Source organism: Myxocyprinus asiaticus, chromosome 35 (assembly GCF_019703515.2).
Source record: "Myxocyprinus asiaticus isolate MX2 ecotype Aquarium Trade chromosome 35, UBuf_Myxa_2, whole genome shotgun sequence".
Lineage (NCBI taxonomy): Eukaryota > Metazoa > Chordata > Actinopteri > Cypriniformes > Catostomidae > Myxocyprinus > Myxocyprinus asiaticus.
This window is the reverse complement of record NC_059378.1, coordinates 38,767,906-38,782,409: the sequence shown is the minus strand read 5'-3', so window position 1 is coordinate 38,782,409 and position 14,504 is coordinate 38,767,906. Positions and strand designations below refer to the sequence as shown.

The 14,504-nt window shown below is 37.7% G+C and overlaps 1 protein-coding gene across 3 annotated transcripts in view; it reads right to left on the bottom strand.

Annotated features, from left to right (window-relative positions):
* The window catches only part of LOC127426035 (voltage-gated potassium channel subunit beta-2), a 181,352-nt gene that overhangs the window by 113,129 nt on the left and 53,719 nt on the right, over window positions 1-14,504 (bottom strand). For all 3 annotated transcript variants that reach the window (XM_051672495.1, XM_051672496.1, XM_051672494.1), the window contains 2 exons: window positions 8,176-8,375; window positions 4,137-4,178 (listed from right to left, as the gene is read on the bottom strand). In XM_051672495.1, the coding sequence (XP_051528455.1) occupies window positions 4,137-4,178; window positions 8,176-8,252 (119 nt within the window). In that variant the 5' untranslated portion in view covers window positions 8,253-8,375. The remainder of the gene's footprint in view (window positions 1-4,136; window positions 4,179-8,175; window positions 8,376-14,504) is intronic.

Genomic DNA, 14,504 nt, shown 5'->3' with positions numbered 1-14,504 from the left:
TAAGGTAACTCTATCGCCCCTTGAGTACTGAGATTTGTTTCCACCACGGTAACGCAAAAACGCGCGTTAAGCATGTTCAACTGGACCGTGCGGTGGCCAAGCGCTCATATCTGCTTTCACATACTTGTGTAGAGTATGTTTTGGACTTAAGAAGTAATCTTCCTTTCCCATCACTCTCTCTGTCCGTTAAGGTGAAACGTGATGATCAATTCCTGCCATGCTGATCATGGTGATGTGACTTTAAAAAAACTTTGAGCTTAAAAGGACAGAAATGTGCAAGGCTGTGAAATCAAAATTCAATAGAGTGCTCATTAGCTTCGAAGCTACAGTCAGGGGTTTTAAGAGCCCATCAGTGCAACTCAGATTTTTCAACCCAGAAGAATATGATCCCTCAATAAAACGGGTAGAAAAGTGCACTGCAGATGAGGGTAACAGACTGAAAGGATCCGCTCAATCAGAACACTAAAAGCAGATCCTGCTCGATGTACAGATACTTTCAGGTGATTGCATCTCTTTGGCTTATGGCACCAGGAGGAAGGAGGCTTTTGATGCAAATTAAAAAATCCATTCCATTCTTGTTCAAGATGGGACAGCTAGTGTTCATTTGTCAACAAGGCTTCACATTGTTTTATGTATGCACACTATATATAATTTGAAGCATTTTTCCAGTTGCAATTGCAAAAGCAAATATCTCCCAGCGCTCAAACCGATTCAGAGATTGACTTAAGTACAAAATTATTAAACACAACGCAAATTAAAAGAATGTTACGGGTTTAACACAAGTTAGGCTTATCTGACATAATTTTTGTTGACCACAAAAATGGACTTGTTCATCCAACAACAACAAGAAACTGCAGTTACTGTAAGGCTCTTACAATGGAAGTGAATGGAGATGCTTCAAAAGTACAGACAGAAGACATAGGCCTAAACATTTTATGCACTAACATGATTTTAGTGTGATAAAATTGCTTACTAACATTATCATTAAGTTTTATCCGCTGTTCTGATTACCCTGTAAGCGATTTTATCACACTAAAGTCATGTTAAAATCGTGTGACTAAAATCACGTCTTGTGGCTATACTTTTGTAACTGTTTGTATTTTAACGTATGGATTAGCCTCATTCACCTCCATTTGAAGTGTCTCACTGTAACCACGATTTTGGCTTTTATATAAATAAACTATAGAAGTCGGAATTTTTTCATTATCAATATTATACCACAAATGCTGTCGATTGAGCTAATGTAGTTCATCACATTAACTATGGACATGTTCGACTAACATTTGACAACAAAGTATCCAAATACATTGTCTCCATTTTGAACAATGTATCTACTGTTCCATCATTTAAAACCCAACAAATTTATTTTTGTGAAATGTTTAAACTTGAATGTTCATTATACTTGCCGTGCCCCAAGTGTTCCACACAAACAGCCCTTCACGAAATGTTTTTTTTAAGAAGGAAATTTTAGAAGGAAATTTAAGAAGAAAGATTTTTTTTTTTTTCGAGAACTTTAATCCCTTTTTTTTTCCTCTCCCCTTTTCTCCCCAATTTGGAATGCCCAATTCCCAATGCGCTCTAAGTCCTCATGGTGGTATAGTGACTCGCCTCAATCCGGGTGGCGGAGGACGAATCTCAGTTGCCTCTGCATTTGAGACAATCCGCGCATCTTATCACGTGACTTGAGCGTGTTACCGCAGAAACCTAGCGCGCATGGAGGCTCACGCTATTCCCCATGGCAACCACACCCAACTCACTACGTGCCCCACCGAGAGTGAGAACCACATAATAGCGACCACGAGGAGGTTAATCCAACGTGACTCTTCCCACCCTAGCAGCCGGGCCAATTGGTTGCTTAAGAAGCCTGAGTGGAGTCACTCAGCACGCCATGGATTCTTTACTCGCTGAGCTACCCCCCCACCCCCCAAAAAGAATTTCTTAAAGGGATAGTTCACCCAAAAATGAACATTGGCATCCCAGATTATTTATCTTTCTTCAGCATTTGAAGAAAAATAGAAAAAGTATCTTAGATCAGTAGGTCCTTAAAATGCAAATGGGTGGTGATACGACTTTTGAAGCTCCAAAAATAACAGACAGTCAACATAAACATCATCTATATGACTCCATTGGTTAAAATGTCTTCTAAAACCAAACGATCGTTTTCTGTGCAAAAAACAAATATTTAAGTACTTTTTAACTATAAATAATCACTTCTGGTCAGCAGCAGTATGTGCATTCACGAGAGAGCGAAGTTCACACAGTCTCTCGTGTAATGTATTTGCGTTGGCATGTTCGGATGTAATCTCATGTTTTTCTCTTGGTTGAAACATCCAGGATGAGCACAGAGATGCACCATTGTGAGTAAACAAATGGATACAAATACAGATCTAAACCAAAACCAATGAAGCTTCTGTACAGCATTCCTCCTCCTCACTTGTAAACAGTGCTTCTCTTCCGGGTGTGTCGCAAGTGCATCTGTTCTCGCGTGAACATGCCAACGCGATTGCGTCACACGCGCATACTGCTGATGACCGGAAGTGATGATTTATAGTTAAAAAGTACTTAAATATAGATCATTTTTGCACCAAAAGTGATCTTTTGGTTTTAGAAGACATTCATTTAACCAACAGAGTCAAATATATGACATTTATGTTGACTGTCTGTTCTTTTTGGAGCTTCAAAAGATCGTTTCATTACCCACTTGTCTGGGTAGCTCAGCAAGTAAAGACACTAACTACCAACACTGGAGTCACAAGTTCGAATCCAGGGCATGCTGAGTGATTCCAGTCTGGCTTCCTAAGCAACCAATTGGCCTGGTTGCTAGGGTGGGTAGAGTCACGCTGGGTTAACCTCCTCACGGTCGCTATAATGTGGTTCTCGCTCTCGGTGGGGCACGTGGTGAGTTGTGCATGGATGCCATGGAGAATAGCATGAGCCTCCACATGCGCTAAGTCTCCGCGGTAGTGCGCTCAACAAGCCACGTGAAAAGATGCGTGGACTGACGGTCTCAGATGCAGAGGCAACTGAGATTCCTCCTCTGCCACCCAGATTGAGGCGAGTCACTACGCCACCACGAGGACTTAAGAGCGAGAAAATAAAAAAATAAATAAAAATAAATAAATCTTAAAAATCACTGTTTATAACACCTTAAATTTAGGACATCACAACCTCATAAGATGTTTTATGTCGGAAGTCGCAATTTATGTAGAAATGTGATTTTGGACCAAAACATGTTTTGGACTGTTTTGTGTTTTATGTAATTTTTATTTTCAGCTTTCAAAACATGTAAATGTTATCACAAAATTGTAACAAAAAATTTTGTTTTGAAGCTTTCTAATGTGGTCACCAATCATGCTAGTCAATTCAAATGGATGCGCTGCATAGTGCTCTCTCTCCGCTATCTTTAGTCCATAGAATCATCCAGCATTTACATTCAAAAAAAATTATTGTGAGGTGCTTTGTATTAAAACAATTTTTGAATTTGCTGTATTAGACAAGGCAACCTCATGAGCAGGCCAGGATAATCAGACGATATCATTTTATTCTTAAGAAAACAAATATTTGAGAGCTTAAGAATTGCATTTAGGAACATTCTTACAAACTTATAATTTATCCTTAGAACTTTCTCATTTTCATTTTTATCAAGAACATTTTCGTGAATTTAGCCCGAGAACTCCCACGACTTACCTGCAACGTTTTAACCCTACATGAAGTGAAATTAAATCTAAGTGCATTGTGTTTAAGATTGACACGCCACTGCACTACAGTATATACAAAGAGCTTTCACAACACTAAATTAGGCCCTGATTATATATAAGATAGTGTCACTTTACGATACTGTATGTATGGTGTCTATATTTACAAATCCCACTAATAAAAGCACCTCATCATGTGGTATCCTCTCATTGTAATTCTACAACACTTGTTGCATGTATTATTCATAAGGTATTTACCATTACAAGCTAACAACAATGTAAACACATGTAGTATAACTATAATTTCATTGTAGTTTATACGGATATCCAAAGCAGCTAAACTAAGAATTCACCCATGACTTGAAAGTGCTTTTCAAAGCAGATGAAAACAAGTGCAGCATCAGATGGCCAAGGCTAATTAATCAGCAAACAAAGAGGTACCTGTAAAACTGCAGCTGCCGTTTTGGACTCCCATATCTCGCACTGAAGGCAGCAGGAGAGAGAGAGATAGACAGACAGAAAGGAAAGCTTAGTCTTACAGGTGAAAGGGGAAAGAACAGAGAAAGGGCAATAAACAAACACACACGCACACACACACATACACACACACACACACACACACACACACACAAATACATGGAAAAACACTGTTTTATATAATAAATTAAAGCAAAGAAGTAACGTGAAGATGAGCTCATAGAAATGATTATAACCCATATATTTCACTTTGAACACCAAAGAAATGAGTGAAAACAGAGAAATAAACTAATTTATGAAGAAAAAGACAAGTGCATCACCACAGAATAAAAACACCATTATAATTTCATAAATGCATAATTTATTTTTTCCCCTATTTCCCCCAAAAGTCTACATTTTCGGTTGAAAACTCCATTTTCCATTTCCTAAAGTCATTGTTTTCCCAAAGTGTGCAGTACTAGAGAGTGTTTTCGAAAGTCTCAATTTTTTGTTGAGGAAAACTGTGTTCCAGTGTGGATGAGAGCTGTAAACACTGCCAAATCAATGCAAATGTATTATGCAAATTAGCTTACAAATTACACTAAATATATAGTTGAAATGGGTTTTAGATATTTGTACAACACCTGGAAACGTCATTATTTTCAGCACAACCAGAATGGAGATATGTGCACATAGAGACTGCAACTCTGAAGTTTAATGAATGTTTCTACTGGAGCTGGAAAAAGACTTGCAGCACCATCTGCTGTTCAAAGCCAGAACAGTTAGCAAAAGCTGAGGGAAATGTTTCTGTTGAACTTTCATGAAACCACTAGGAATTTTGCAGCAACGGGCTCTCACCCAAGGTTGACTTTGTTGCTCTTAAAAAAGTAAAATAGAATAAAGCAGGTGCATGATGCCCCTGATTATAATACATTTTCTTTCTGCTGCTTTTGATGGTTTTGAAGTTTATTTTAACTTAATCAAGCAGATCATTTGGCACAAGATTATCAAACTGTTGCATATGTCATGTGTGCACATGTATGTATAAGCAGATGACTATGTGCACATCTGTGTGAGTGTACAGGAACACTTCTCAGAGCGTCCTGCACAGACAGAGAACGGAATACGGAGGAGACTCCTAGTGATTCCAAACTCACCTGCATAAAACAAACCTAACAGCAGTATGTTTGCTTAAATATCACCTAACCCGTTTCTTTCATCATCTGGTCTACAGTCAAACATTCTAGATTCAGATCCTTCATAATGAAAAACAACATCAAAGAAGATCGAGTAGTGAATGTATAATGGTTTGAACCAAAATTGCAAAAAGAATTTAACACTGGCAGCACCTTTACAAACTCAAGTTGTTTTTATTAAGGAGACTTACCATTAGTAAACACACTTTTCTAACACTCAAGGCCTTTGGTCAAGCTTTCCAGCTAGGAAATTAGGGCTAAACTGTACCTTTAATTAATAGTTCACCCATATAATAATAAAGTAACTTGAACGACAGCACTGCATTTCTCCACAGGCTGTCATGAGAAAAAGACAACTGTGGCAAGTAAAAAACTCAATAAAATGTTAATCTTAGCTGGGGGAGCCCATCCTCCTCTGGCTTTACGATTTGCTGATGAATTTCTTTCATATGCACAACTAAAAAGTAGTTTTACTGAATATCTCGGTCCATCTTTTCAATTGAAATGGCAGTGGATACCACTTTAAGCATAAAAAAAGCACCCAAAAGTATCATAAAAGTAGTCCATGCGACTTGTGTCAAATTCCAAGTCTTCTGAAGACATTGGATAGGTTTTATTGAGAAACAACCCCAAATTAAAGTTGTTTTTTTCTGTAAAAATCTTTATTACAGTTAATTAGGGTTGGAAACTGAGAACCGGTTCTTGTTCAGAACCGATTCCATATTTTAGAAAATACCATAACTGTATGATTTTCATGACTTTCGGTTCCGTGAGCGGTTCTCACATTTGCAATTTTTCGCCGCTGCGGTCCAAAAAATGTACTAAAATACTCTGACAGTGTTTCCAGCAGTGCATTTCATTAAGAATTGCATTTCTGATTTCTAAATAATTCTTCTTTAAAAGTACTGATAAAAACATTAATAGGAATCGGAATTAGAATCATTAAGAGGAACTGGAATCATTAAATTCCTACAATTCCCTTCTGTATAGTTAATTATAAAGAAATAAATATATTTTTGGGTGAACTATTCCTTTAAAGACAAAATCCTCAAACAATATTTTATTGTGTATTTTTTCCCCCACTGCTGCTCATTTGGTTTTGCTAGCATGCTAGGGATGTCTCGATATCAAATTTTGGAGATGGAGTACGAGTACTGATACTTCCTTTACGGTACTTACCGATACAGACTCCAGATTTTTTTTTTTTATATTTGTTTGTAATGTTGCAGTTTTAAAATACAATACTGTGAGACTGATCATTTGAGTATGTTTCAGCAATTGTTACTCAAAAGACATTTTTTAGCTGTCAAATTTTTTTTTTTTTAAATAACGTTTTTCACGTGCTGAGTGACTCCAGCCAGGTCTCCTAAGCAACCAAATTGGCCCGGTTGCTAGGGAGGGTAGAGTCACATGGGGTAACCTCCTCGTGGTCACTATTATGTGGTTTGCTCTCAATGGGACACGTGGCAAGTTGTGCGTGGATGCCGTGTAGAAAAGCGTGAAGCCTCCACACGCGCTATGTCTCCGCGGTAACGCCCTCAACAAGCCACATGATAAGACGCGCGGGTTGTTGGTCTCAGATGCGGAGGCAACTGAGATTCGTCCTCCGCCACTCGGATTGAGGTGAGTCACTACGCCACCACGAGGATTTAGAGCGCATTGGGAATTGGGCATTCCATACTGGGGAGAAAATCGGGAGAAAATCAATAAATAAATAAAAGTTTTTCTTTATTTTTTCACAAATTCTGTGTTTTCGGTTAAATTTTTTTCTGAATTCCGTATTCGACAGTTTAATTCAATTTTATCATTAAAAGGCTGTCTACACTAATCCAATGAAAAAAGAAATTTATAAAAAAATGCATTATTTTTATCATACAAAGTATTTTTGTATACTGATCCTCACAGCACAATACAAAATACAACATTGGAGTTATTTTTGTCAAATCAAGTGCTGCAAAACAGAGCATCACAAATGTGAGATATAACTTAAATATAATACAATTATTATTGATTTATTATTATTATTATTACTAAAGTGAGAATAACTATACATTAGTGAGATATTTCTGTTGTATTTACCCTTTTTTTTTTTTTAAATAGAGCTTTTATTTTGGCAGAAAACGAAGCCCTTGTAGTTTGAATGTTTTTGACGACAGCTTCACACCTCCGGAAAAGCAGGTCACTACATGACCCATTGTGATTATTAAACCGGCTGCGATTGAATTGTATAAATATGTAGTAGTCTGTATGTGCAGTAGAGCCAATGCACGCTCTGCTGTCTGCCATATACTACACACAAGAGTGCACATTATGATCATGATGGTGTATTCAGTGTTTTAGAAGCACACATTTACTTTGAGGCATGCAGCACATGCACATTTCATTTAATGACAGCCAATGCGGTTTAATAATCACACTAGGACCTAACGTAATTTTAATGTGTGTGCTGAATGTTTACTCAATGGCATTCGGTATCTGTGTATATCGAAGCATTTTTTACGAGTAGGTACGTGAGTGCAGTATCAGAATTGTACAATAACGATATCCGAATCAGGACATCCCTAATGTACACAATATGTACTAAACCTATTAATCTAACATGTTTAAAGTTTTTGCAAACCATTTTCACTTATACACTTGAGTTTGAGGGGTTTGCAGTTAAGATTGAGTCAATAAATAAAATAAAACTCAGAAAAATGAACACTAATGACGATACAGTCACACTCTGAGGTATACAAATTATTCTTGTGGTGCGATGTGCAAATGTGTGCATGTTTGTGTAGTGTGTGTGTGTGTGTGTGTGTGTGTGTGTGTGCGTGCAGACTGACCTGTAGACCATGCCTGGGGAGCCTGTCTGTCTGAGAGAGAGGCGGGCAGGTGAGTCTGTGGTCGATTCTGGATACATGGGAAACAGGAGAGTGGGGGGTATGGCCAGGCTGCCAAGGGGTATCTCTCTCTCTCTCTCTCTCTCTCGCTCTCTCTCTCTCTCTCGTCAACCGATACGTCTGTCTCTCACCTTACAGGGCCTCTGAAACATACACAGACACAGTTCTGAGTCGATCAATCAACAAATTCTGCATTGCACTGCAATGCTCCAAATCAGCTGTAAGAGTAAGCACACCACTAGAGGGCGCTTCTTTACAATGATTGATAGTGACCACAACATCAGAGAAGAATCGAGGTAGCACACCAAACAGAGAGCAACATCAAGGCATTTATTTGTGCAGCAGATCTAAAATTCAAATAAAAAGAATAAATAGTGCCACGATGATAATATACTGAACACACACACAGTATAGAGTGATGTGGCTAATGGAAAGTTTGAAGGACAGGCGTCAGTTTAGCACAGCAAGTGTTCTTCTAAGAGACGCTGCATTCCTCATGCATTATACAAACGTATGTACCCTAATTCAGGGAGAGAAAAACATAATGGGCGAAAGCCAGTGACCGACATAAGGACAGACGAGAGAGGAACGGACACAGCACAGTATTTCAGAATAGACTTTTACACTTTTTAACTCAATACGTACATTGAATTACATAACACCTCCAAAGTGAAAACCTGATTCTTCAGAAATAGCTTGGATATCTGAAACATATGATAATAACTAGCATAAAAATTACCCACACAACTTTTAATTGGCTTGAACTATTTCTAGTCATACTTTTCAGTATTCAGTGAAATCAGTACATTTATAATTAACATTTCTCTCAAATCATCCGCCATTCTGAATTTTTCCAATGTTTTTCTTGAGTTCGTCACAGGGCATTCTAGGATTTGCTTTTTCAGCAAAGGATGCTGCCTTAGTTTTTGCCCAAAAAGCTATCTTAAAGGGATTGTTCACCCAAAAATGAAAATTCTCATCATTTCCTCACCCTCATGCCATCCCCTTTCTAGATATCAATATCAGCCTGTGAAAAACCCGTATCAGTCGACCACTGCATAAAACACATCTGTGCATCAGACACATCTGTGCAAAACTCACTCATTAGGACCAATTGTCATTACCGATAGGCCTATACACCAATTTTAACACTTTTGGTGTACAGTTGCATATATGTGCACAACGAACATGCCTGTGATTGGACACAAAGCTCAAGAGCAGAACAAAAAACATTTTGATGCAACGGGAGTACACCTCAATGGAATGGTAGAGTAAAATTGACACTTTTCACAATTAGTTAAATGCGCCAGACATAATTGAAATCTCAGTAGTATTTTAGATGAATTGTGCACCCCTATGTAAAACGGAAATATGCAAGTATGCCATCTACCTTTTGTAATAACCTTCGTGTTGGTAGCACACCTATTACACCTTAAATTGCTATTCACAGCACTAACGTGTCTGTAATTTCAATACAGAAGGGTCCCTTTTCCAATGTGAGAAAACTTCTTTCTCAAAATATACCTACTTTATTGAAATATTAATAAACTATACTATCGGTTATAAAGAGCATCATCACATTAACACCTACAAACAGTCAGTGGATTCATGAAAGAATTACAGTAAAAAAAAAACAAACAAAAAAACAGCTTCCTCCACACAGGGTCATGCAGGTGGGAGGGTGAAATGCAGAGTTTCCAAACTGGAGGAGTTTATTGGTCCCCATGAGGTTCTAATGAACACCTTTGCATTTACATTAACACATTCACACATATATACACCCACATTTACACCCTCCTCCGAGCACTCGTTATTCTTATGTGAGTGCTGTTAAAGGACACAGTAAAGAACACATGAGCGTGTGCTTCTGTTCTGCTCATCAAGGTGACTTTCCCTCCCATCAATCTCCACATACAGCCAGTCTGACACTGGGAATAAGGTCTTTCCATTTCCCAAAGACTCAGTTAATGCTGTGTGCAACCCCCCCCCCCTTTCCATCATGCTAAGAAGATGGATGGGTCTCATGATAGAGGGGAACTGTAGTGTAGTATAGAGGCTGTAGGGTCACACTTCAGTGGAGTAACTGCAAGGAGGAACAATCTGAAGAAGCACAAGGTGACCGAAAATGCTTACCCACATTATTCCAGGTTGCTAATTCGCTCAAATTGCAATTATGGTTCTTCAGATGGGCTTATAAATAGACGACCTTCCAAATAATCAGTGCAAGGCTTTTATATTTACATACAGTGATATTGCTGAATCTCAAAAGTTAGTGGGGAATTCACAAACAATGAATTGCGGCCAGTAAAAGGGCCCAGGTATATGTCATGATCTAGAATATTTTTTTATGGGATGGCATGCAGACTATGAGGGGTGGCAACACCAAAGCAAGTGCCCATGCATTCTGTCTCATAAATGTTCACACCCCTTTCATAAATTATACAAATATAAGAGATAAAAGATTTTATGTAGTACTGCTCTTCAGAATCTACATAAACAGAAGTTTACATAAAGTATAGTATGCATGTAGTAGTGTGTTGTCTTCTTGAGCATCAATGAATGTTTGCACTTTGTGTAACAGTTGTGTACAAGTCCCTCAATTGTCCTAAGTGTCAAAGACTAAGCTTGATCTCATTTACAGTATTAGTTTTAAAATATTGCCTTAGTCTTTCTTTACTGTTACCACATGGCCCAGACACAGAGACTACAAGAGTGCAAATTGAATGAAATCCCAGATGCAGTTTATTATGCTACTCCGATCCCAATCAATAATTACCAGAAGAAAAAAAGTGGTACACAATATGGGACTTTTAATTATAAAGAAGCCCGAAATACACATGGGACTATTATTTTGAAATGTCTGCACTCCCAGTTGTAAACTCACTGATGGCTAATTCGCTGAGAAAGTGAATATGGCTGTGTCTCGTTTGGAAGGATGCGTCCTCTGGAGGTCGCATTCCTCGGCCGCATATGTCATCGAAGCATATGTCTCATTTCATAAAAGCGAGTAGGACACTTCGAATTCAGCCTTCGAATATGACCTTCTTTCGTGGGAATTCGGAGGATGCATGAGGTGTATCCTTCGTGAGCACTCACAACCCACAATTCTTTGCTTCAATGGAAATGTCAAAAAAGAAATATTTGCCTGTAAATATGATGTTCAAACGCAAGTAATGTTAATTCCGAAGTTGAAGTACCTCAGTAGATGGGTGCAGAGTATATAATATGTATAATTATATTAATATATAATTAAAATAAAGTATAAGACTAAAATTACACCTGTAAAAGTATTTTCTTTACATCATTATAACTCTCCTAAAATGTACCTCATACATTCCCTTCTAAAGGGACTTTGTTACCGTCTCACTCAAAGCGCTCGCACTTGTTAAAGGGTAACTGTCATAGCAACCATGTTACGTTACGTTTCCGTTTGTCCTACGAAGGCCGTCTCATTTAAACGAGATTTGTTTAAGGAGGACGCTCGGTATACAGCAGCGTGACAGGGCTTCACTGCATGTATGAACCCACAACTAGGGATGCCGCGATTATACAGTTTCACTATTAACCGCGATTAAAAATGTCACAGTTAATTTAACTGTAAGAATTTAGAATCAACAGTTAAAACTGTGAAATGCTTTATTTAGATGTAGCAAAAATAATATACATAATATATAAATATATAATATAAAAGAGTTATTCATTAGCTTTTGTAAGCCTAAATGTGAAAACTCTTGTGCCTGTGTGGGTACTGGAGCTGTTGCTATGGTTACATGCGGTGGCTGCGTGGTGCTTAGCCAGGTGCTGCAGACTGAACGTGAACTTTCAATTCACGTGAAACCAGGGCTTAAACGCACAAACGACAAAATATAAATCGATCTACCAGACTTATATCCACCAAAAAAGCGACTTAAATCAGCTGTTAGGGAGCATTTAACAACAAACTAGTAAGCTTAATATTTTAAGTTTAGGTGATTTCAAAGTCAAAATTAAAAATGCAACTTGTTGTAATGTTTAAGCATGCTGACAGTGTGCGGTGCGTTGCATGTGGTCACTATCAGCGAGGGGACTTTGAAAAGTTGTGTCTTTTTGTCCTCATTATTTAAAGAATTACTTCTGTTTAAATTCACCGCATTCAACAATACATGGAAATGTTTTTGTTGTGGACAGTCATTTTATAGTCTGTTGCCGATTCTTTATGTTGGGGTATCTGACAAAACAACGGATTGCTTTAATAATCTGCTGCAGAAGACAAAAACTGCTGGATTCCTTGAACTAAGCTACATGATGCGCACCCACAATAATCTTGCATTTTCACACTTTTGAAGCACATCACTGAGCTCGGGATGCTCAAAAGTGATGTGTATTTATTTTATTAAAAGCATATTTATCAGTTTTCTTATTGTAGTGCTGCCCTTAGAGTCCACATATCCCCCAGAAATACATCCACAAAGACGTTCAGTTGTTATATGTCATGCATTTTTTGCATCAGTGCTATTGTATAATAAGAAAAATTGCAAATAATCGTAAAACCGGTTAACCACAATTTTTTCTCAGAAGGTAATCTCACCATCAAAAACTCACACAGCGGCATCCCTACCCACAACGACAAATAACGTTTGCCATTAGACAATCGTTAAATAAAGTGAAACCGGAGCGCTTTGGATTAACTAAAATCCTTGTTTATATTTCTGTGGAGTTTGGTGCATCACAGCGCTTCAATTCCGGTTTAGAAGCAGTTCATCTTCACACGCTCTTCAGGAGCTGCATTTAGTGCGGTTCGAGGTGCGGCTCAAATGAGAAAGTCCAAGTTCAATTGAATGGGACACTCAAACGTACCATTCATTCCCTAATTTGACAGTAACATTTTATTGGAATATCTCAAATAACCGCGATCAGATGATTATTTAATAGTCTCGACAGGCCTAGTTCAAACTTTTGAGAATGAAGTGAGAAAAGCACTCTGAGCAGCACTGGCACCAAACCAAGGACTTTGTTGTCATGGCGATGTAACACCGGGAAACCCCGTAGGCCTAAATGCTAAAAACATTTACACGATGTAAAGGATACCAAAAAAAAAAAAAAAGAGTTTACATGACTTTGAGATTTCGGTTCTCATCATTTTCTTTGGTTTTTGAACAAGCCGTCGTGTTATCCTGTCCATGATCAGATGTACGGAGAAGACGTGATGGAATATGTGCGTCTAAACAAAAAACTGCTGCATGTCTGGAGTCCTAAAGAAACTGCAGCCAACAAACATGCTCGCTTTGGTCCAGCTATGGACTGTGGTCTATTCTGGCAAATGATTTTGAGGGTTTAGTTTAACCCTTTCGCACGAAAAGGTTAAAGTATGCTCCCATTTCTGTTCACTTGCGCCGGCCCGGAATTGCTGTCACGTCCGCGTGTATTTTGAATTCTCATCTGTTATGTGAGCTCATGCATGAGGCAGCACAGTGATTGAATGGAGGTGTTCCTTCTCTAACAATGTGGATAAATGCTTTCTAACCAATCACATCTCAGACTTTACGTGTATACCTCACATTTTATGATGTTGCTTCAACTTTCGATTTTCAAACCAGAACAACAAAATGGCAAAAAAGAAATAAATAACCATATGCCCCTTAGTATTAAACATAATGAGTGCTATCATTGTTTTCAGTGATGTGCAAGGTGTACATTACTGTTATCATCTAAAAACAAAATGTGTTTTATGACCCTTTAAACCTTAAATGCATGGGAATTTCATCAATCACTCTTTAGAGACCCGGCACCTATATCTATCAAAAATGGATCTACAAAATGCCCAGACAGTGTCAAATTTTTAAAAGTATTTTTAAGACAATTAGAAAATAATAGAATTACATATTTATTTTTTATATTTTGATGTTGTATTTTTCATATTGCAACAAATCAGGACAAATACAGGATTCATTTCTTTCACAACAAACTGTCAAACACGTATTGAGCTACACAACACATAAGCTTCAAATAAATTACTCGTAAGTATTTTTTCAGGCACTTATGGAGTCTAAATAAATGAACAACTTACTAATAATTTCAATAGTACACCCAAATCATATCATACTGTTCATGTGTTGTACTTGCTGTAGTTTACTTTCATGTTGTTTCTTCATCAAATAGCAATGTCAAATGTAAATCAAATCAATCACTGAAACAACAGTGCCACTTAGTAAGAAATAACATGTATATTTTGTTTACACACATATGGGACACTGATGATTTCACCATTGTTGCACAGAAAATCTATATATATA